We start from the raw sequence: 24822 nt of genomic DNA, 5'->3' as shown, positions 1-24822 counted from the left end.
CCTGCACTTGTTTGGAGTTTTAATACAAATAATGAATACACATGAGTAGGTCATCATTCTTGACTGAAACAAAGTAACATTTAACTCCCTGCTACATTCTTCTAAAACCAGTGAAACCTTGACCTTGTAGATTTCCACTTGATAATCTCTCTGTCAATCAATTTTTGTCCTTTGTTCCCTCCCCATATTCCCAACCTGAGGGAACAGCCTGATAACTGCTGTTGAATGATCATGGACCAGGGACCTCAGAACACAATTAGAACAAAGTGCTTATTGATTGCTTAGACAGTCGAGAACATTGCTTATTCTTTTTGGTCTTTGGGAAAACTACAACAATGCCAGTGCATTAGCATTCATACTACTTTTCATCTCGATGCTTTTTAAAATACTTTTAGAAGTACTCTTTGCTTTATAAACTCGATGTTTGAATGTAACTCGCCTCTAGAACCTTCCTGTGGAAAAATTATCAAAACAAATCCTGATAAAATTCTCAAACTCATTTAAAACTGAGTGTGAATATCAGGCAGTCCTGGGATTGTAATTGAGAGCCTTCTTAGAACCATAGTATCCCTACAGTGCAGAAGGAGGCCATTCGGCCCACTGATGCTGCACCAACCCTCCAAAAGAGCACTCTACCTAGGCCCACTCCCTCGCCCTATCCCCAGAACCCCACCTAACCTTTGGACTCTAAGGGGCAATTTAGCAAGGCCAATCCACCTTACCTGCACATCTTTGGACTGTGGGAGGAACCTAGAGCACTCAGAGGAAACCCACGCAGACACGGGGAGAATGTGCAAACTCCACATAGACAGTCACCCATGGTCAGAATCAAACCAGGCTCCTGGTGCTGTGAGGCAGCAGTGTTAACCACTGTGCCACCTCTTGGTACAGGCAAAACCTTAAAAGTTCTGGAGTTACCTGGTTGTCATCCTTCAGCATTCAAATGTGTTTCTAAACAACATAATGATTATGATTACTAAATCTATAAACTTCTATTCAAAGCGGAGGTGGCATGAGAGGCATTGAAGTGTTGACATTTTTATGAATGCTTAGTGTACACAATGGAATGAATGAACCACATTAATCTATAGCTACTTGCCTCACTCTTCATTTGCTCCATTAAAATGCAGATTGTAGCACCAGGCATTTACTGATGGGTCTGAGACACAGCAAGAGGTCATAGTGATTAATATCCCAGGTAAATTGTAACTGTGTGCTTCACAGTGTGACTCTGTAAATTGTAGACTTATTAGGTTACAAATCAATTAATCCAGAATTGTAAATGAATTCTGTTTGAATTAATTTTTAATATCTAATTTCATTGATAATTTTTCTTTTATTTGCATTGTAGTGGTGAAGCTGAAGCAAAGGGTGAAATATTGACTAGCTGGGAAGATAAATTTCCAGAATTTTGTTGCAAAATATTAAATGTAAGTTTAAAATCCATTCAACTGGGAACTGTGAAAGATTTCTCGCTAGTGTGCCAATAGGATGTTGCTTTGCCTAGACTAGAGTTAAGCTGTCACTTGTCAACAATAGTTACTGAAAGGTAAAGATGAGGAAATGAATTATAAAAGGTAATAAGGGACAGCTCATTGGGCAAATCCACTGTGTGATGTTGCACTGAGCCATACATGCCCAGGTACTTCCCAGGTTCAATTGCTTGTTTCTGCTGGATTAGACCTAGTAGGGCAGGTGCTTCAGGCTGTATTGGTCCCTGTTTTTACTCTGATTTAAATGCTCTAGGGCGAGAAATTGACTTCATTGTGATGTCTCTCACTGAGGTCAGATATCCCCCAGACCCATCTGGCCATGTTTATGTTTGCACACTGTCGCAATCCTGGATGTTATTATAATGCTTGGGTTGCTTGGATCCAGCATTGTTGTGGTGTGACAATGGGAGATCACTTAGGACACTTTCCCAATCATTAACTTCTTCAATGCCAGTAGAAATCATGTAAGACACAGTAAGGCGTGGGATGCCTTAGAAGGAGATTAGTTTCTGCTCAATTCTTTCTGCAATCTGACAAACAGGAAGCAGAATGCGAATCTTACAACTGAAGAATAAGATGAGAAAATTGGAGAAAGAAAATAAATATATATTCTTAGTAGGACCGGAGAAGCAGACAGGCTGATAAATGATATCTATAAAAGGCCAAAAAGGGTACAGTAAAATACAGGACAGCAAAGTAGTAATGGAGGGATAAATTAAATTGTGTTAGGCAGCAATGTTAATTTGCTTTGAACTTTTACCGGATCAGTCTTTCAATCAGGGCTGGTAAATGGAACTCCTCCCCTTTCATGTACTGTGTCAGTGTCAAGCATTCCCAGATATGCTGTGGTACAGCCAGAGATCCCTCAACTCTGACTAATCTCAGAATGACATCCCGAATGCAATATTATGACATTGTTTTAAGCTTTTACAACATTCCTCTGACCTCTTTGAATGTTAGAGATGGCAATTGTGAATCATGAAATATTGACAAACTAATGAAATATTGATACCCATACTTAGCCATGTTCCAGTCAACACATCCATCCCTGTGCCTTCCCAAACCAATTGGAAAGCAAAATAAATGATCACCCAATTGGATGATGCCTAACTGTTAACCAATGCGTCTTTTCCCCCCATTTTTAACACTTTTAGATCTGGTAAAGAGCAATGTTCAAACAAACTGAAAAGAAAAACAATCTTTTTTAATGTCTCTCCATATTTCTCCAGGGTTGCACATAGCAGTGTCCTGGTGATTGATCTTGAGTTTCTGTAGCCACCAGGTTAATCCTGGAGGGTTGGCAATCCTAAAATACCTGATTAATTTTCTGCTGTAGGCCCAAACCACTGTGTAAAGCAGGAATGGGATTAAGAAGAGTGGATTGACACTAACCCAACTCCTTTCATATTATAATCCTTAGTCAGCAGACAGAGCAGACATCCAACCATGTTAATGTGCTGGATTTAAACCTTGAACATAGAAATGTCTAAGATGCTGTATCATCCAGTTCTCTCCGAAGCATAAGTGAACATATCTGTTTATCATTCATGTAATACTGATCAGATTGCCTGTAACAATCTATTTTATTGCCAGTTGGACTTGATGGAGCAGATTTCCTGATATATAGTAAAGGAACTGGGCTAGGCAGTGAAATTTATACCACATGTACACTGCTCTCAGTGGAAATATGGTGACATAGGGCGTGATTCACTGGACTTAAAACTAAATCCGTTGTTAGGCATATTTAACAGGGTGTTTCTCAGCAGCTGCAGCACCAAGAATCACCCTGGACAGCACATTGCCATTTTTCTTCGCCTTGGGGAGTTTCTCCCGCCGCATTTAGAAGGACTTCCTGCTGGCAATCTGATCTCGCCAGAAGGAATAGCTGTTTGTACATAGTGGTGCCATTTTGATCATCTGCTCTGATCACCCCCACTCCCCTTTCAAGCCCCTCTGCTTTATCGACTCCCTCCCCCCCCCCAACCTTGGCATGTCCCCTGGGAACACACCTAGCCTCTAATTGGCAAGCCTCCCCCACCAGGCCCCCCCCCCCCCCCCCCCCCCCCCCCCACCACCCCACCACCGGCAGTGTCAACTTGCCATTCGGCCACCTTAGCACTGGCAGTGCCACCCAGGCCAAGGTGCCTAGGTCCAGCGGAAGTGCCACCCTACCCTGTCCCCGACAACCGCCCAGGGGTCTCAAATGGCCTGCAAGACCCCCAGGTGCCATTACACCTGGTCCGCATTTGTGTGGGCCAGCACTAAACCGTGCCCTGGCGTGGTCTCACAAGCATGGCCATTGACTCCAGATCGGCCAGGCTCCCGTTATGGAGCCCGATTTGGGGCTCTGTGCCGGGGGCAATAGGGTCGCTGAAGCAGGTCATAGTTAATGTTTGAAAATTCCCATTTATGTGGATAGATGAATTGAAAGCAGCAATGTTATCACAACAATTAATTCAGTTGTTCAAATATTGTAATTCTGCACTTCTGGTCATGTCAAGACATATTTGAGGTTCACGGCAACATTGTGAAACCAATTTGGCTGAACACTACTGCTGGACAGAGAACTCAATCCAATCATTGTCAGAAATACATGGGGACTTTGACAGCAAATGGCACCAGTGGCATATTGCCCCTTGGAGCGGGGAACAAAATTCACCTCACAATGTAGTGTTCAAAGCCTATGCAGGTAAAGTCTGATGTATATTTCAGCATTGCCTCTGAAGGTAAAGCTAAAAGATAAATGGGGTACAAACCAACTTAAAGCGGCCAAGAATCAAATATAGTCAAAGGTGTTGTTATGTTGCTGCTGCATATGAAGGTCAAGTCAAGCCAATGGCTGTACCTTGTTCTCCTTTAAGCAACTCACTCTACAACATTTTTAGGTAACAACAAAACACAACAGAGGCGATTATAAGCCTAAGTTCACCGTGAGCGTAAACACGGATGCAAAACCTCGCTTGAGTCAGGAAACAACATTTCTGCTGGCAAGATCTTGTTTCCCTGCCCCTCGTTGACCACATAACGAGGTTCCCACCCAGAAGGAACAAAAATCTTGTTTTAATCTATTTCAATGAATTAGCATATTATTTAAGGGCCTAGCAGCCACGTGATTCCCTCCTCACTGAACATTCAAACTTGCTGACGTGAGGTTCACAACAGCTTTTTAAAGGTAGGAAACAGTCAAGGGAATTCCACTGAGGGCGCCAAGGTAAATAAAGCCACGGTGGGGGAGGCACATGCCCAGGCAATGCCTTGGCACTGTCCCTGGCACAGGTTGGTACAGCTAGGCCGCCAACCTGGCAGTGCTAGCCTGTGCTAACCGAGCAGGGTCAGCCTGTACTGACATGTGCTAGGGTCAGACAGGTTACCATTATGCATGGTGGGCAGGGGCAGCATCAAGGCCTTTGAAGCGGGGGGACTTGGTAGTGACGGAGGGAGCTGGTAGTAAGGTGGAACATGGCAGTGAGAGGGGGAGTGCCGGTGGTACTGCTATAGTGATTGTGTGGGGGGGAGGAGGGTGTTGGGGTCAACCCCCTATAATGATGTGGTGATGGGGGCAAAGCCCCCAATACCACTGTGGTCAGGTGGGGGTGCTGGAGGGAGTTTAACCTCAGTGCTGATCCAGGCACAGTTTCAAGTTGGTGCCCGATCTCTGGAGCTGGACTTCCCAGCTCCAGCAGGCCCTGCCCTGACTGACAAAAAGAAAGAGGGGAAGTGGTTTATGCAATCAGTCTGAGTTGCTCAAGATCTGGTCTGAAAACTTGGCAGTGCATCTGGAGAGATACAAGCCGGTTTTTAGTCAGAGCCTGACACTCTGACAAATTCTGAGAAAATTCCACCCATCATCTAAACAAGCAGCTGTTCTCAGAAATGTGTTCAGCAGGTGCAGTTTCAGGTTATAACAGCATTAATTGTGAAGGTGCAGATAAACAAATAAATGCTGTGTTGTTCATGGAGGTGGGGTGAATGTTTATGATTGCTAATATTATTGTTATTTTTGGTATTTTACTATGGTGCGTTATTGTTGTATAAATTCAAAATTTTTCAATAAAAATTATTTCAAAAAAAAAAATAGTTTGAGCTCTGATGAAAAAGTAGGAAAAAGGAAAGAACAAGATAATTCTGTCAAAATGACACTTCATAAGTCATACTCTTATTTCTATTAAGCTGTAAACTACTGTAGACTTTGATTTAGAAGTAGTTAGACATCATTTAAAACAGAGACATAAGGCGGATTCCGGTCGCCCAGCTGGGTGTTTCTCGGCAGCACGGCATTCACTGGCGACGGGATTCGGTTTTCTTTTCGCTCGTCATTGGGATTTCCATTGAAGCCACCCCATGCCGCCGGGAAACCCATGGGCGGGAGTGGGCTGCCGGTGGGAAAAGTGAATCACAACAGCTGGAGAATTCCAGCTATATTTTTCTCCAAATTATGATGTTCTGTCTGTGACTTGAAATAGATAATACTTCTTCACAAAGATGCTTGCCATCTTATAACTAAACATGTTCAAAAATTAAGTTTGTGTTGCAGTAATTAATATTTCCTTCAGAAAAGGTAGAAAATGTATTGAATTTCAAATTCCGATAAGAATAACACAACAAAGCTATGCCAGAAAAGCATTATTCTTCCGCCCAGTTGTGAAATCTTTGACAACTTGTAAAAAAGTAAATGAAAAAGGACATTTCAGCTGTTGGAATATTTACTGCTGATTGGAAAAAATACACAGCATATATACACAGCATGGCAAATGGCTGCACTTTTCTTGTCGCATGCATAATCTATTAAATGTTTTGCAGGTAAGAAAATGAGCGAAGACGGCAAGATTCATAAAGAAATCAAACTCACCAGCTGTCTCCTGGCTCAATTTCAGTGGCAACACCTAAAAAATAAAATGTAATTTTCAATTCAACTTAGTCATGGTCCAGCTGAGCTTAAAAGCTAACACATCAGAAGACAGCCAGGTAACAATGTTTGAAATTGTTGGTGACAGTGCTCGTGACGCACTAAACGCTGTGGAATTGGGCAGAAGGGAAATTATCCAGGTAACACAAGTTCAAATCCAACACAAAATCCAAAGTAATCAATGTAAGGTGCTCAAATCATTAAATATGGACAGCTCAGGGCTATGACAAAGGCATCAGAGAGAATATCTGGCAAGGCAAGAAACTGAAGCAGTTACCAGATGTTTTAACTCCATTGCCCCCATAAGACCAAAAGAAATGGGAACAGGAATAGGCTATTCAACCCCTCCACATGCTCCTCCATTCAATAAATTCATGGCTGATTCAACATTACTCATGTTCACTTTCCTGCCCTCGTCCCGTAACCCTCGATTCCCTTATTGGTCAAGAATCTATCTATCTCAGCCTTAAATATACACAAGGACTCTGCCCCCACAGCTCACTGTGGCAAGGAATTCCAAAGACTCACAAACTGCTGTGAGAAGAAACTCCTCTTCCTCTCAGTCTTGAATTGACACCTCTTTATTTTGAGACTATGTCCTCTGGTCCTAGACTCTCCCATGAGGAGAAACATCCTCTCAGCATTTACCCTGTCAAGCCCCTCAAGAAACCTAATCCAATGGGCGCGATTCTCCCGAGTCACGAAAACTCGGGAAGCTGGCGTCAAAAACGGGCGCGTTTGACGCCAGCCTCCGCCCCCCCCCGACAGGGAACCGATTCAGCTCCCCGGTCATGGCTAGCATCGCGCGGCCGTGAACTCCGGCATCGCGGGTTTAACGATTTTCGTTAAGCCCGCTAGCCAGAGTTAGCGACGACTGACGTGTCAGATGATGTCAGCCGCACATGCGCGGATTGGATGACTCCAACCCGCGTATGCGCGGATGATGTCATTGCGCTTGTGCGTGAAACCCGCGCATGCGCGGGCCGTTATGCCCCGCAGAAGCCCCGCGGATGGATCCATCGGGGCGGCGGAGGGAGAAAGGGTGCGCGGGGTAAGTACCCGCTGCCCGCGATCGGTGCCCACCGGCATTACCACGGCCCATAGCACCCTTGGCACGGCCGTGGTAATGCCATGCCAATCGGTTCCATGGTTCCCCAGATCGGGACTTTACGGCCGTTTTTACGAATGGTCAGACCAGGTGTGTTTTACGTTCATAAAAACGGCCGTAAAGACCTTGGAAATTGGCCCATCGGCCAGGGGTGAATAGCTGCTCGCCGTATAAAAACAGCGGGCAGCGATTCGTGTCAGGAGGCGGGCGTGGGGGGGGGGGGAGAATAGCGGGAGGGCGTCGGACCAGCGTGTCCATAAAAATTTACGCCGCCCGCTATTCTCCGAATTTTCGTGAGTGCGGAGAATTGCGCCCAATATGTTTCAATGAGATTACCTCTCATTCTTTTAAATTCTAATGAGTAGAGTCCTAACCTGTTTAACCTTTGCTCATAAGACAATCACCACATAACGGGGATCATTCTGGTGAACCTTCTCTGAACTGCTTCCAATGAAATAATATCTTTCTTTAAGGAAGGGGACCAAAACTGCTCACATTACTCCAGATGTGGTCTCAGCAGTATTTTGCAGCAAGACTTCACTTATACTCCAATCCCCCTGAAATAAGGGCCAACATTTTGTTAGCCTCCCTGATGACCTGCTGCACCTATGTGCTAGTTTTCTGAGTTTTGTGCACAAATACCCCAAGTCCCGTTGTACTGCAGCTTTCTGCATTTTTTCTCCATTTAAATAATGCTGTGATCTTCTGTTCTCCCCTGCAAAATGAACAACTTCACATTTTCCCACATTATATTCCATTTACCAACTTTTTGCCCACTTACTTAACCTATCAATATCTCTTTGTAAACTGTTTGTATCCCTCTCGCAACTTGCGTTTCCACCTATTTTTGTGTCATCTGCAAATTTGGCTAAAGTACACTTGCTTCCTTTTTCCAAGTTATTAATATATATTGTAAACAGTTGCGGTCCCAGCACTGATCCCTGTAGGACTGTACTGATTACATGTTGCCAATCTGAAAAAACATCTCCTATCCCCACTTGCTATTTCCTGCCCTTTAACCAATCCTCTATCCATGCCAATGTACAATCTCCAACATCATGGGCTCTTGTGTTCTGGCTTAATCTTTTGTGAGGTACCTTGACCAACATCTTGTTTTAAATTAAATTTAGAGTAGCCAATTATTTTTCTTTTCCAATTAAGGGGCAATTTAGCATGGCCAATCCACCTAACCAGCACATCTTTGGGTTGTGGGGGTGAAACCAATGTAGACATGGGGAGAATATGCAAACTCCAAACGGACAGTGACCCAGGGCCAGGATTCGAACCCGAGTCCTCAGCTCCGCAGTCGCAGTGAGAACCACAGCGCCAAATGCCGCCTGACCAATATCTTCTTGATGTCCAAATATAATACATATACTGCGGGAGGCATGTGCCGCAGTGAATAGCACTGGGACTGCGACACTGAGGACCCGGGTTCGAATCCCGGCCCTGGGTCACTGTCCGTGTGGAGTTTGCACATTCTCCTCATGTCTGCTTGGGTTTGATGTGTTGGGTATGCTGGGTCTGCAAGGACTGCGTTTACTGTAGCAGTGAGAGAGACAGGCTTCCAACACTTGAAGAAATGCAACTCAATTTTATTGAACTCTTAACTATTAAATATACTTTAACTGTGGGTTGACACTATGCTGAGTTGACTGGAGACCTGAGGCTAACCTGACCAGACTATCTTACTACCACATGGTGGATGTTCTAGTTGTTGCTCACAGGCTCTGACTGTCTCAGAGGCTGCATCCCAAGAGAGCGGGAAAACTAATGCCCTCTGGCTTTATAGTGGCCGTGTCCTGTCTGGTGATTGGCTGCTGTATTCTGTGTGTTCATTGGTCATCCTGTGTGTCAATCAATGTCTGTCTGTGCACCATCATAATCTTGTGTGTATATTATGACAGGTTTCACCCCCACAACTCAAAGATGTGCAGGTTAGGTGGATTGGCCATGCTAAATTGCCCCTTAAGTGGAAAAATAAAAGTAATTGTGTACTCTAAATTAAAAAAAAATACATGTACTAGTTCCCCTCTATCCACTCTGGCTGAGATTTCCTAGGAAAACTCTAATAAATTAGTCAGACGTGATGTCCCTTTGATGAAGCCACACTGACTCTGCTTGATTAGATTATGATTTTCCAAATGTACTGCTATGACTTCCTTAATAATTGATTCCAACTTTTATTCACCAATAGATGAAAGACTAATCGGCCTATAGTCATCCACTTTTTGCCTCCCTTCCTTTTTGGATAGGGGTGTTACATTGGCAGTTTTCCAATCCTCTTGCACTTCTCCAGAATCCAGATTTTTTGGAAAATTATAACTAATGTATCCATTATCTCTGTAGCAACTTCTGTTAGGATTTTAGGATGCAAGCAATCAATGCTTATCTGTTTTTAGCCTCATTACTTTGTCCAAAACTACTTCTCTAGTGATGGTGGTGGTATTTAATTCTTCCCCCTTATACTTTAGTATTAATGGGATGTTTGAAGTATCTTCCACCATAAAGACTGATGCAAAATTCTGTTTAACCCCGCTGCTATTTCTTTGTTCTCTATAACTAACTCCCCAAATTCATTTTCTAAGGGATCTATGTTCACTTTGGCCTCTCTCTTGCTTTTTATGTATTTAAAGAAGCTTTTTATGTTCCTCGCCAGTATGCCCTCATAGTTTATTTTCTCTCTCTTTATTATCTTTTTAGTCTTCCTTTGCTAGATTCTGAATTTATCCCAATCGTCGAGACTATCATTAACTTTTGCCTCCTTTCATGCTTTTTCTTTCAACTTAATACTCTCCTTAACTTCCTTGGCTATTTTTGGTTGGTTTATCCAATTCTTTGAATCTTTCCACCTTACTGAGATATATTTTTGCTAGGAATCATGCATTACCTCCTTAAATGTCTACTACTGCTGGTTAACTGTCTTTCCAGCTAATCTACCCCCCCAGTTACAGTTGTTTCTGACCCAAGTTTCTTAAATTCTATCATCTTATGATCTCTACTTCCTAGATCTTTTACTCTGAGGTAATTTCTGAAACCTGTCTCATTACCTATTACTGGATCCAATATAGCCTGTTTGCAGGTTGGCTCCATGAAACATTGCTCTAGGAAACTATCCTTAATGCACTCTATGAATCTGGTATCATAGCTGCCCTTTCAAACTTGATTAACCAAATCAACATGAAGATTAAATTCACCCATTCTTTTCTATTATTTTTACCTGCTCCAATTATTTGTTGATTTACACCCTTTCTTACAGTGTGCCTACTGCTTGGGGGTTGGGACACTACGCCTATTAATATCTTCTTTCTTTTGTTGTTTTTTTACCTTATCCAAAATGGACTCTACGTCATCTGAGTCTAGATCATCTCTCACAACTGTCCTCATTTCATCTCTTAACAATGCCACCCCATCAACATCCGGCCTATCCTTCCAGATGGTCAGATATCCTTCAACATTAAGTTCCCAGTTTCAATCTCCTTGTTACCATGTTTCCGTAATGGCTATGAGATCATTAACATTTATCTCAAGTTACGCTGTCAGTACATCTATCTTATTCTGAGTGCTTCATGCATTAAGATACAAACCCTTTAGGCTTGCCTTTTTGCCATTTTTAATCATCTTAACTTTTCTTTGTACTGTGGTCATATTTGCCTCTCACCCTTGATTATCTTGCCTACCGTTTTTGTGTTTACTGTTCTTTCTTTCATTACTGTCCTTGTTTCTCTTTCCCTTGTCACCCTGCTTAGGTTCCCATCTCCCTGCCATTCTAATTTAAACCCTCCCCAATCACACTAGCAAATATTCGCCCTAGGACATTAGTCCCGATCCTGCCCAGGTGCAACCCATCTAGTTTTTACTCGTGCTAGTTCCACTAGAACTGCTCGCAATGTTCCAGGAATCTGGGGCGGAATTCTCCCCCCCCCCACGCCGGGTGGGAAAATCGCCGGGGCGCCGAGCGAGTCCCGCTATGCCGCCCCAGCACGTGATTCTCCCACCCCTCCCCCCCCCCCAAACTGGCGCGGCGAGATTCACGGCTGGCCGCTGGGAGAATCACCGCTCACTGTTTGGAAAGGCGAGCGGTGATTCTCCGGTCTTGATGGGCCGAGTGGCCTGCCCAACACGACAGGTTCCCGCCGGCGCCGTCTACACCTAGTTGCTGCCGGTAGGAACAGCGCGGGAACGCTGAGGGAGGCGGCCTGTGGGGGGGGGGGGGGGGGGGGGGGGGAGGGGGGTTCTTGCACTGGGGGGGCCTCAAAAGGGGTCTGGCCCGCGATTGGTCCCCACCGATCGGCGGGCCGGCCTCTCTGAAGGAGGACCTCCTTTCTTCCGCCTCCCCACAAGATCCATCCGACATATTCTTGCAGGGCAGCCGCGGGGAGGACTGCAACTGCGCATGCGTGGGTTGGCACCGGCCAACCTGCGCATGCGCGGGTGATGTCATTTACGCGGCACCGCTTTTACTCGGCGTCAAGGTCCGGCACGTGTAAATGATGCGGCGCCACTCCTAGCCCCCCGGGGGCGGGAGAATAGGGGGCTGGGAGCGGCCTCCAACGCCGGAATGAAACACCGGTTTTCACTCCGCGTCGGGACTTAGTCTCCCGATGGGAGAATTGCGCCCCTGAAACCCTGCCTCTTGCACCATCATTCCATGTATTCATCCAATATATACTACTATTTTTACTCTGACTAGTACGAGACACTGATAGTATTCCTTCAAAGTAACTCTGTTACTTTCTTGTTTATCTCTTGGTGTTTGCTATGCTTAGCGACTATCATATGGATTCTGTTTCTTGTGCATCTAATATCAGGATTGCCAATGCTGGACTTTCAGCAATGATCTAAGATGTTGCAAGCAGCTATGCGTAATGAAGTTCAGAGTCTGTCTGTTGTGTTCTACCTCAGAGCAGATTCTCAATCAAGTTTCAAATATGAGTTCTTCAGCTACATATTAGAGCAGCTGATTCCTCACGGTTCCATTGATTCCTCACAGTTTTTATCTTTGGAACATCTTCTCCTGGACCACACCTTAAGAGCCCTATTTACCCTTTACGATCAGCCAGCCACCCCATTGGACACAAGTAAACCTGTTGGGTGTCGCCCAGTAGAAACTCAGGATATTCTGGTTTGATTTAGTCTACATTTGAGGAATCCACACAATGACATTTTTTGCATTATGATTTTGAAGGTGAACATTTCAACAACAGCAAGATTACCTGATGGAACTGATTTTGAACCATTAGTACTCCAAATCAGCTGAAGCACAAAAGCATGGATAACTTCAAACATAAATAAAAAAGATAGAAACAAGTAGAGATAGTTCACCAGTCACAAATAGGAAAATCAACAAACTGAAATAATACTCATTCAACTATATATATATATATATATATAAAGAACCATCCAAATAAAAAGAGCTCAAAATGAGTTCAATGAGTTCCAATTGTAATACATTGTTCTTAACCCCTACCTCCCTTCCTTTTGCCAAATGCCTTCCTAAATTTTACAATGTTGCTGAATTTAGCATTTCCCGTCTCCCCAGTGCTCAAATTCTAGCCAATGTGCAGTCTTAACAAATGCGTCAAACCCATGCAGGGAAAATGAGTCACAAGAGCTTCAGAGTTCAAAACCTGGTTTTGTTGGTTTGACTGCAATGTGTTTAGTCTGTACAAATCCGACCGGTGCTTATTTGTTGAGATCACTGCCAATATGTTTTTCTCTACACTAGTGAAGCCATTCAGAAATATACTGGTAAGGGCAGCACGGCGGCGCTGTGGTTAGCACAGCTGCCTCACGGCGCCAAGGTCTCAGGTTCGATCCCGGCTCTGGGTCACTGTCCGTGTGGAGTTTGCACATTCTCCCTGTGTCTGGGTGGGTTTCACCCCCACAACCCAAAAGATGTGCAGGGTAGGTGGATTGGCCATGCTAAATTGCCCCTTAATTGGAAAAAATTAATTGAGTATTCTAAATTTCTTTTAAAAAAGGGGGAAAAAAAAGAAATGTGCTGGTAAACACTGGAGGTAAGAGGTGACATTTTGTGGTTGAAGGCGAGAAAACCAGTATGTAGCCCCCCCAGTTGCACAGCCGAGTTTTCTCTGCAGATTCTCTGATACTCTGTACACTGAAAATCTGGGGTCATGGTTTCCAGTATTACGCTGGCCTGATAGAACTGGTGCCAGCTTCACCGAGAACCGGATCTCGTTAGAACAGATTGGTGATTGTTCCGGGAGCCTCAGATGTCGGGACGTCATTTAAAAATTTCATCCCAATCTTTTGCTACAATGGGGAGTTCTGGCAAGCAGAGCTCCCCACTTTCCAAAATGGGGCTATGTGTGGCCTCGGCTGCAAGTTCCCCGTTCAGACCCCTTATTCAACGCTCTCGCAAGGGGACTTTGTTTCCTTTTGGGAGAATCGTGCCCATAGGGAATCACAGGAAAGCCTGGAGCACCCCCACCATTCTATCCAAGTACTTGTGCTGAATTTTTGTCTGGTAAGTCACGGCTGCAGAGGTGGGAGAATTCCCGGCTCTGTAAATGCAGCCTTTATAATGGCTGCATAAACTATGGTTTTTGGTCCGGGGACTTGGGTGGGGGCTTAATCAGAGTCCTCAAGGAGATGCTGTGCATGTCAAGCAGGAGTGCTGAATGCAAGGCATTCATTCGTACTACACATTGGTCCATGGCACCCCTAGGTATGGCACCATGTGCAATCCAGGTTATAGTAGCCATCTACTGTGCTCACTACTTTGGCTGCATTTGCATTCCAAGTGTCATAGGATATTTTTTGTGCAGTGAGCAGACGTATATGGGTGCCAAGAATGTTGCTTGAGGTGTCCAAGTCAGATGCAGGACCAACGGCTAAAGGAATGGTGCACAAGTTCTTTCAAACAGCTGTTGTTAGACAGTAATGGGCTTATCATGCGCAAGATGTCTTCTCTGCATGAATGCTAAAATATAAAACCATATATGGGCAGCACAGTAGCACAAGTGGCTAGTACTGTGGCTTCACAGTGCCAGGGTCCCAGGTTCGATTCCCCGCTGGGTCACTGTCTGTGTGGAGTCTGCACGTTCTCCCCGTGCCTGCGTGGGTTTCCTCCAGGTGCTCCGGTTTCCTCCCACAGTCCAAAGGCGTGCGGGTTAGGTGGATTGGCCATGATAAATTGCCCTTAGTGACCAAAAAGGTTAAGAGGGGTTATTGGGTTACGAGGATAGGGTGGAAACGAGGGCTTAAGTGGGTTGGTGCAGACTCGATGGACCGAATGGCCTCCTTCTGCACTGTATGTTCTATATACACGCAAGTCTTAGGTTGTGTTAATCTCAGCAAAATGTCAATGGCCTGTACGATGGTTCTCCTGTTGACGATGTGCTGCTGTTGTAGTGGTTGTCATAATATACACCAGTATATCATGGTGCAGACACACACACTGATGGACATGCAATAGGACCAATCAACATGCACAAACACCGCAGCCAATCACCAGTTAGAGCACACTCACTATAAAGACAGAGGGCATCAGTTTTCCCGCTCATTCGGGATGCAGCCTTTCAGAAGTACAAGAGCTTATAGTTTACAGCACAGATTCTAACCATGTGCTGAGTGATCAGACTGGTTAGGACAGGCACAGGTCTTTAGTTAATCCAACATCGTGTTAACCCACAGTAAGAGTATGTTCAACAGTTTATAGTTTAATAAAATAGTGTTGTACTATTTTAAGTGTTGGTGGCCTGTATGTGTTTCATGGATCCAGAGCACCCAACACATCAGTGGTGCTCTGCCTCCATCTGTGGTATCTTAAAGGGAGTCATTATTCCATTTTTTTAAGGATAGCTCTTGTTTTCTAGAAGCCAACCATGGATCTGCGTTGGTGGCTGAAATAGACTGGTGGTGTTGGGACTCCTTGGTACAAAGGAGTCTTGGCAGCTGTCAGGGACCCTTGAGCACTCATGAATGAAGACCTTGTGATCGTTTCAAAGCACCTGTGCATTGATTGAGTCAAAGGACTTCTGGTTAACAAAGGTGTCTGCATGTTAAATTGAGGCATAGATGTTGAGAGTGTTGGCTACCATCACATCCACTGATCGGGCTTGGGGCTCGATGGATCCTCAGTTGCCTTCAACATTGGTTCCTTGTCATATTGAGTTATGATATCCAAGATCTGTACACCCTTTCCACAGAGTAATATCTGATTGTTCTACCACTCCTCCTCTTTCCAATTGCATGTGTAGCAGCTTCTTCCTCCTGACCTCTGGCAGATCATAGTGATGGCTTCTATGGCTTCTTATGTGCAGAGGTGCCTTGCTCTGCAGGAAGCACTATGTAACCTTCGCTAGCATAGAGGTCTTCCTGGCATCTGGTGCACGAGTCAGTAGGGGAAAAATAAATTGCCCTGTGAGTCCACCAGCCCCACGTTCCTATGCCCTTGGTTAAGGGAAGACAGTTGTCTTCTGAGACAGTGAATTAAAGTAGTGTTTATCAAACTTTTTTACTCGGGACCCACTTTTATCAACAGGCCATCCTTTGGGACCCACCTGGCCGATCTGCGCAACCCACGCCGGTCAACCTTTGCAACCCATGCTGGCCGAGCTTTGCGACCCACACCACCTGACCTTTGTGACCCACGCCGGCCGACCTTCGAGACCTACCATTTTCACTTACCTTTAATGTGACAGGTGAGCCTGATTGGTCCTCAAGATCTTACTTGCTTTGTCATTCAATATTACATTTCTGATAATGACTTCAGCTGATGATTTAAGATCTCAATGTACCATTGGAAAAATAAAGAGATTTGTCCTCAAACTCACCACACTTAGTTTTCAAATGTCTTTGAAGAATTGAGGCTTTTAAACTTTCATTTGCCATTGCTTCTCTGCATATAACAGACATGAACTTTGAATCCTGATTTGCAGTGGCACAATTAATAAACCTGTACCTCAAGTAATCATCTTTATGCTGCTTTTAGTTGCTGTTTTCAGCTTCTTCTTCATGGCTTATTCACCAGAGGCCCCGGAATTCACACCAGTACTGCTGTCAGCTGCAAAATGGAGGAATCTCTCTCATGCCCAGGACACGTGACGTCAATGTACGGGGAGCGTGACCTGCTCTCTGCCACTGTTTCCGGTGGGAGTGCTCCTTTATTTGCTGAAAAAAGCTGGCATTGGACAGTGCGCTGACGTCAGGAGGAGGTGGTCCACCCTGCTGGGCTCTGGGTCTGCGCACTGCATGATCCGGCATGCATGCGCAGGAAGGCCTGCAATCTGTAAAGTCTGTCCCAGCCTGCATTTTTAAAAGCCGGTCACTGTATCAGGCGTTCCTCCTGCGATTGGGAACGCCGCGATCAAGCGGCGTGACCCTTCCAAAACCTGTCCATGACCCACCCACAGGTCACGACCCTGAGTTCGAAAATCCCTGAATTAAAGTTTATCGGTAATTCCACATCAATAACCTACCTCTTTAAAAGGGGTAACCTGGCTGTCGAAACAAATACACAAGTTCCGACCACTCCTACCACTTTGCAAGCTTCGTTTTCACCCATAGGCTTCCAAAATCCGATTTGAGCTGACGCAGCTGATGATTTAAATGGACAGTTGCCTTTGTAAAACTCACATGTGCGAAACGTGCCCTGCCCCCATTCCCATTTCTGTGAAAATCGGAAGTGCCACATTCAGGGAATGGGACTTACAATTTTTGGGCACTTCCACTGTTTTTACTGTTGTGATGAAAATCTGGGCCATGCGCTTCCAGCAACTGTTGCTTTGGAGGCATGCTGATTAGTATTACTAATTCTGGTTGGATGTATTGCTGAAGGTTTCATCACATATCTCCGGTCTCTAACCACCAACCTGATAAAATAATCTTTTCTCAACTCCAATATGTTTCTAACTAATCAATGGAAATGTTCAAAAAAATTAAAAATAAATCTCTATTTTTAATGCCCCATTTATTTTTCTTGTGGGTTGCTCACAGAACTGCTCAGCAGTTTAATCTTCAATTCCCAGAGACTTCAGGATAACACTGGGGGCTTTGAAACTCCAGTACAGATACCAGTTGCTATCCTGATGGAGATTAGCTGCCTCAACATTGACTTGGGATCGTATCTGGGGCATCTTTGGGCCTGTTGCCTCAGTTACATGCAGTTTTTTCAGCTGAAACACTGGACAAAAACAAGTCACATTCTCTTCTGTTATCTCCCAGTAAAATATATTTGAAGAGTTGCCCTCAATGGGCGGTATCCAGATTTGCATATTTAAGGATGCATTTAAATATGTTCACACCAGAGTCTCCCAAGGCCCAGGATTGAACGGCTGCACCTGGGGGACTACACCTTAGTGCCGTTTAGTACTTGTCCACACAAACATGGACCAGCCGAAATGGGCTTCGGGAGATTGCCCAGGAGATCGGAGGCCCTTGGTGGTCAGACTCTGGGCAGGGTGGTACCCTGGTATTCTCGATGCTGCCCGGGCACCTTAACACTACACCTTGACAGTGCCACCCGGACACCATGGCAGTGTCATCTGGGCACTCTGGCAGTGCCACCCTGATACTGCACAAGTGGCACTACCAGGCTGACAGGGGCACTGCTAGAGTACCAGGCTGGCAGTACAAAGGTGCCCACGTGGCAGGTTGCCAGGGATCAGGCCCGGGGGTGCCCTTATGAGGTGGGATGAGGGAGGCTCGAGGACCCCTTAATTGGTAAGCTGGGGCATTGGGGGGGTTCCGGAAGCTGCAGTGGGTGGGGGGGGGGAGGGGGGGGGGGGGTTGAGAGATTGGGGCAGCAGTGAAAAATGGCATCCCAATTTGTTCATGGAAAAGAATGCAAGTGTGGCCTCGCAGGGCTTTCCTCACCAAGGTCCAAATAAATGAGCGCTGGAGTCGAGAAACACCCAGCTAAACGTGCCAAAATCAGGACTCCGTTCTTTTCCCATTAGATGGTGCCCAAATAACAAAGTTGACATAGGCAGTAGAAAACTTTGAATAAATTACATAAAGCTTTCCCGTTGCAAACAATGAGCTAAATGAACACACATGGACAAAATACAACAGAAGTTCAAACAGCTGTTGGATATTAAGAAAATAAACAACTGAATAACTCCTAATTTCCTCATTGGTGACAATTTGCCTTTCTGATTTTATTGACTACTACTTAACAATGATAGCCATTCAGAAAGCTTCAATTTCATTTCCTTATGCAGAATTTACCTTACATCAAAATTCGTTGTTAGGATATTGGTATAGAATTAGTGACCAAAATGCCTTTTTTAGTTACAGTGCTTGTATTTTCAAAAATGTGGGCATGGCCATGGCAAATGGTTTTGTCTTTTGTGAAAATATGTTAAAGGGGCTTGTGGAGCGAACATTGCATGAGGATACTGGGGTATATTTTCCAGTACTGAAGGATATTTCAGAGCTGACCTTAATTACTTAGGCATGGTGAGCTTCTTTCTTAGATTGTGTCTGCCTATGGCTGCTTGCCACCATGGATAGAGAAAGAACATTGCATGTTTCATCAGCACTTAAAGGTTGCGAGCCACAATTAAATCACAATGAAGACAAGTGGTTGCTTGTGGAGTCTAAGGTATTTGGTCTATGCCAAAGGCTGCATTCATTTTTCAACCTTTCCAAAGCCAGTACAAGAGGAACAAAGTGGCAGGAAAAAAAACTAGGAAGCGTGGAAGAAAGGTGTTTGTTAGAAAGAACGGGGTGGATTTCCATCCCTTTTTCGGGAATGGGAGGGTAACATGGAGAATATTGCAGCATACTATTTGCTGCCCCTTTCTCATGTTAGTACCCCTTCTGCTATTCTATTGGGTCCCTTTACTGATGACCAGAACACCTGCTTGTTCCATGTGTGTGATTCCTTAAGGTATGGAAATTGGGGTTTTACAGCATACATACAATTTGCGATGCAATTATCAGGAACCAAAGAAATGATCACACACTGTTCACATGTCACTTGTTGGAATTTAAGAATACAGTGGCCTAACCAGTGGTTCTTAAAGGGACTGCTGCAGGCCACTCAAAAAAATCAGTAAGGAAGACTTTTAAATTTGTTTTTCCTTTGTTTCTTCCGACCTGATGCCTATCTTTCTGTGTCACTTTCTGGGATCGCTTTTACCTCCTTTAAGGCTCCATCACAGGCTTAGCATTGCAGAAGAGCTGCTGAATCTTCTTCTCACAAGTTGCCTGCCAACACTGATTCATCTCTGGAAATTCACCAAGATTACGCAAATAAGTGCCAATTATGAAAATGGTTCAGGACTCAGACTGACTCCAACCAGGCAATGGGTTTATAGCAAGTATCTCCTGCATGATGGCCTTGGCACATGAAACTGCACTTCAGGACAGGGCAGTAACTTACATCCATTAAAATCAACCATCCTTGTTCATTTAAATTTGGCTTGTCAGGGCATGTTGAAGCTTGCACTAAGATGCCTTGGCAGCTCCTGATCGGATGTGAACGTTTTGTATTGTAAGAATTACTTCAATAATTACTTCAACTTTGTTTAAGGACTTCTTTTTATTGGTGCTGAAGTTCTGTAAATGTTTCTATTACAGTCAGCTTTCTGGTCATTGAATGGCCATTTTTAATGCTGAAAAAAGAGACTTGGGGCGTCTGGGAGGGGGGGGGGGGCACTCCTGGCACTGGCCTCCACAGCCATCTGGTCCTACTGTATGTGTTTGGAGGATTTCTCATCCCCGGCAGGTTACTTCCCCCACCATTACCTCCTGCAATCTTGGAGAGCCTGACTGTCCGCACTCTCCCACGTTCAGCTATTCTTCTCCCGTCCCCAGGTTAGATTCCGTTCACAAAACAGTCCCAGCATTTCCCAAAACCACAATGCAAGTCTCCTTTAAGAGGTGCAGGCTAGCTTTAAGCAGGCCAGTTTTAGATAGTGTTCGCAAACATCAATTTTGACCCCCTGTTGGTGCATGCTGGCAATCAACAACACTGTCACTACTGGCTATTGTGAAGAATTATGCTAATAAGCAGTCAACACAAAGGTGTGTGCTTCCTGTATTACATTGAACAGGGTAACAGTGCCTCGTGATCTCTCTGCCCATTTTGGGGGCTGTCCAATTTAAACGCGATAATTTTTAAACCATAAATCATATTTCTGGGAAATAAAAATGAAAAGGTTTGGACGATATTACCAAAGCATTTGAAAGATAGTGATGTGGCACCTCAGGCATTGGCTTGAATTCTACACACCTCATGCACCTGTGATAGGCGGGGCAGTAGCAGATGCGTTATCCCTCCTGCGCATGATCGTAACCCAGACGCAATTTCACCTATGTGACATCTTCGAGCATTGGCTCAATGCTGCAAGCAGGGATGGGAGCTTGGTAGGTGCAGAGTCCTATGGTGACCTGGAGGGGCATTTATAAGAATGCAGGAAGTTTCCTGACAAGTTGCGGGGGGGGGGGGGGGGGGGTGTTGGTGCACTGAGACATGCACTCGCACTATAAACACTCTAAACACAAAGACACAAAGAGGGGTTGTCATAGTCATAGACTGTCATAGAATTTACAGTGCAGAAGGAGGCCATTCGACCCATCGAGTCTGCACCGGCTCTTGGAAAGAGCACCCTACCCAAGGTCAACACCTCCTCCTATCCCAGTAACCCCACCCAACACTAAGGGCAATTTTGGACACTAAGGGCAATTTATCATGGCCAATCCACCTAACCTGCACATCTTTGGACTGTGGGAGGAAACCGGAGCTTCCGGAGGAAACCCACGCACACACAGTGAGGGTGTGCAGACTCCGCACAGACAGTGACCCAAGCCGGAATCGAACCTGGGACCCTGGTGCTGTGAAGCCATTGTGCTATCCACAATGCTACCGTGCTGCCCATATCATGGGTGATATAACCTCAGTTCATACGTGTTCAATGTTCAAATTGTGTAAACATGACCGCCATGTTATTATGTTTCATGGCCTGAATGTGCTTTATGTTTCTCATAGTGTTTGGTATGGAAGGGCTGCAAACTTTATTTAAGAATTAGTTAATTGTCATATGTCCCAGGATGGCTTCATCAGCAACGTTCATAAGGAGCCGTCACCCTTTCCCTCACTGTCAAGCCATGCCTTGTCATGTTCTGTAGACTGGCCAAAGTGAATGGTGAACTACAGAACATCTAGTTTAAATAATTTATTATGAAACAACTGCGTGATAAAGATAACTAGGATAAATAAAATTATAAACTACTAACACTAATTAACTATTGTAGAGCTGCTGCAAAATACGTCTATCCTCCAACACAACCAACTGCCAACTCCCCAGCCACAGGGTCACATGATGGGTTTACACTGCCACCCAGTGGTCGGAGCTTGTGTATAACATTATGTACAGAATTGCTAATGCATATCATCATGCACTCTTTCTTTTGGAAAATGAAATTATTTACATACATTAGATTATTTTTACATTTCACCATGATATGAATAACTATTTACATGTTTAGAATTTTTACAGTTTGTCACAAGTTTAGTCTTTCTGGCTTGCACCTTATCCTTGTAGACATTCTCAGTGTCTGCTGAACTTGCAAATGTTCTTCAAGTTCTTCAGTGTTTGTTGTTTGTGTTTGATGTTCTACATGTATTGTGTCATCCTCTTGTTGTATTTGTTCCGTATGTTCTTCAGATGTTTTAGGACTATTGCATGCTTCTTCTGGTGGTTGCATCATAATGGTTTGAGACTCATCATCAAACGTCTTTGTGGATTTGGCTTGAAATCTCTCCCTTGCCTCCTTTCTTGATGGAGTGATTGCCCCTCTGCTTCTGGATGAGCAGATTTCTCCAACACTTGGAACTGTAGCAGATTGCATCGTGTGTCTTTTGTTTGCTTCCCGCACTGTGTACAGACGTTCACTCTCCTGCACTGTGTGCAGTTCCGTACCATTGTATCGATATCCCAGAGGATATCTGGCCAATAGACCGTGTCTTCAGCTCTCTTTTTACATTTTTTCCTTCCAGTGTGCTCTTCTCGGAGTTTGCTCAGAACCACCGATCTTAAAGATTATGGAATTACTATTTGCTGTTTTTCGCAGCAAGACTCCATTTGCAACACTCAACTCTGCTCTCACATTGTAGAAATTGGAGCAGGATTCTTTGAGCCATAAAAGGGAAGAAATCTGCTCACCTTCTGCAACACTGGGTCCTTCTTGCTTTCTTCTCTTAGTTTGACACCATCGATACAGGTCATCCAGTGTGGAGGTTCTTCATTACGCTTATTTACATATTACCATGGAATTAACCCAGTCTGTAGGCACTTCAATATGTTTAATGACACCCAAGGCAGTTATTCTCTCTAGCTCTGCCTTTAGTTTATCCCTTAATGATGCTGGTACACGACTCGGCATATGAATCACAGACTTCACATCTTCCTTTAATTGAATCTTGTACGTGTTTGGCAACGTGCCAAAACCTTAGAAAATTTCAGGGAAATCATTCAGTATGGAGCTTCCTGAGGGATGAGAGGCCTGTTGCAGTACTGTCTACACTACAGACTCATCGGACTGCAGCTCCTCACACACCTCAACTCCAATTAAAGACTCGCAGTCCACTGCCACCACGGAAAATTTCAATTTGTGAATTTTGTTTTTTACATCAACATCAAGCTCATAAGCTCCTAACGATGAGATTTTGTTGTCATTGTAATCTCTTAACAATACCGTTCTGTTAACTATTTTTGGTTCAATTCACAGCTTTTTTACATCGGTCAGGTTGGTGAGGTTATACTTATACTGGTGTCTGTTATCAATGAGCCATTTATCTTTAATGGCATTGTCCATTTATCCTTATGATTATCGCCTTCAGTTCACAATTGCTGAAGATTGGCACAAATTGGTATGACTTGAGTCTCCTTGTCTTCGCTGGAGATCATGAGCTGGATTCTCTGATTTTGAGGCTATTTCCGGAGAAAATGTCTGGTTTTACGCCGAAAAATATCGGCGAGGCCCCAGCACCGATCCTCCGACTGGGGAGGGGCTAGCAGCCGCGCCACATAAAACGCATGGCCTTCCCGGTAAAAACACCTGGAGAATTGCCTAGTCCGTGGCCGTGCATGAACGCGGCGATGACCTGCAGCTGTTGCACCGTACAACATGACGCAGCCGTGCGCAGACCTGACCTGCCAGATACTTCCCCAATGGACACCCCCTCACCAACCCTGGGCCACCCCCCATCAGTCCGCCCAACCCTTGCCGAAGCCCCCCTGGCCAGCAACCCCCGACTGTGGCGGCGCTGGACACAGTACCCAGTCACCATGCCGGATTCACGGAAACAGAGAGCACACATGTCCCGCGCCATCGGGAACCTGGCCCATCAGGGAGGGGGGAGCATCGGGGGAGGGCCTTCAGGTAATGTCCTGAGGCCGTGCCAACGTCGTGCAGCATACTCCTCAATGATGCCGTTTTGGAGGGGGCGGAGCATCTGAAACAGGCGCTGTCCCCGTTTCGGTCATAAACATGGATTCTCCGCTCCATCGACGTTTACGATATCGGTGTCAGGCAACGGAGAATCCTACCCTATGTCTACAAAGAATGTGTCCTAGAGGTACACTTCATCAATAGCATTGATATTCTTTGTTTGTTCAGGCCTTCTCCTGGAATAACATGGCTTGCAAAATGACTTCTGCTCTGTTCTTTCATAAGCAGGGCATTGCCGTGGCAAATGCCGTTTGCCACATCACAGACATAAGATACAGGATCAGGCCGGCCTCTCAAATGGCTGCCCGCACTGGGAGCACCTTTCTTATTCGTCATCACACTATGACTTCTTATGTCACCACGCTAATGGCATCTGCCGCCTCTTCTGTCTTATCGCCAAAATGCCGGAGATTCAATGTGTTGATCTGTTTTGCTGCTAGCTCACTAGCTTGACATCTTTGGATTGCACTTACGAGTTGCAGGTCTGTATCTCGCAGAAGCTGCTTGCGCACTTATCATTGGAGATCCCGAAAACTATTTGATCATGTATCATTGACGACTGGAGTGTGCTGAAGTTGCACGACTGCGCCTTCAATCCCAAGTCATTGAATGCGTCTCCCGCGTTTTGGGTGCGTGTCTGGAATATATAGCGCTCAAAGGTTTCATTTTTTTTAGGGGAGCAATGCCGATTGAATTGTTTAAGAACTTTGTCGAAGCTTTTGCTGTCAACCTCCATTTCAAATCAAAAGTGTTGAAAATTTCAATAGCTTGGGGAGCTGCTACAATGAGCAGCAACGCGATAGACCTCTCATCGGGCTGTGCCTGCAGACCAAGGGTTGCAACATAGAGTTTAAACTGTTGTTTAAACACCCTCCAATTCTTGTATA

The 24822-nt window shown here is 44.9% G+C and overlaps 1 protein-coding gene and 1 long non-coding RNA gene across 2 annotated transcripts in view; one reads left to right on the top strand and one right to left on the bottom strand.

Moving 5' to 3' along the window:
- Positions 1–16175, top strand: part of LOC119977155 — a 48767-nt gene extending 32592 nt beyond the window's left edge. Inside the window, exons 2-3 of the long non-coding RNA XR_005463127.1 lie at positions 6294–6539; positions 16017–16175. This is a non-coding gene — a long non-coding RNA (uncharacterized LOC119977155). The remainder of the gene's footprint in view (positions 1–6293; positions 6540–16016) is intronic.
- Positions 1–24822, bottom strand: part of stard13b (StAR-related lipid transfer (START) domain containing 13b) — a 636160-nt gene that overhangs the window by 352913 nt on the left and 258425 nt on the right. Inside the window, exon 4 of the mRNA XM_038817804.1 lies at positions 6343–6376. Within this exon, the coding sequence (XP_038673732.1) occupies positions 6343–6376 (34 nt within the window). The remainder of the gene's footprint in view (positions 1–6342; positions 6377–24822) is intronic.

Source organism: Scyliorhinus canicula, chromosome 14, assembly GCF_902713615.1.
Source record: "Scyliorhinus canicula chromosome 14, sScyCan1.1, whole genome shotgun sequence".
NCBI lineage: Eukaryota > Metazoa > Chordata > Chondrichthyes > Carcharhiniformes > Scyliorhinidae > Scyliorhinus > Scyliorhinus canicula.
The sequence above is the reverse complement of the archived record's forward strand: the minus strand, read 5'-3'. Positions and strand labels throughout refer to the sequence as shown.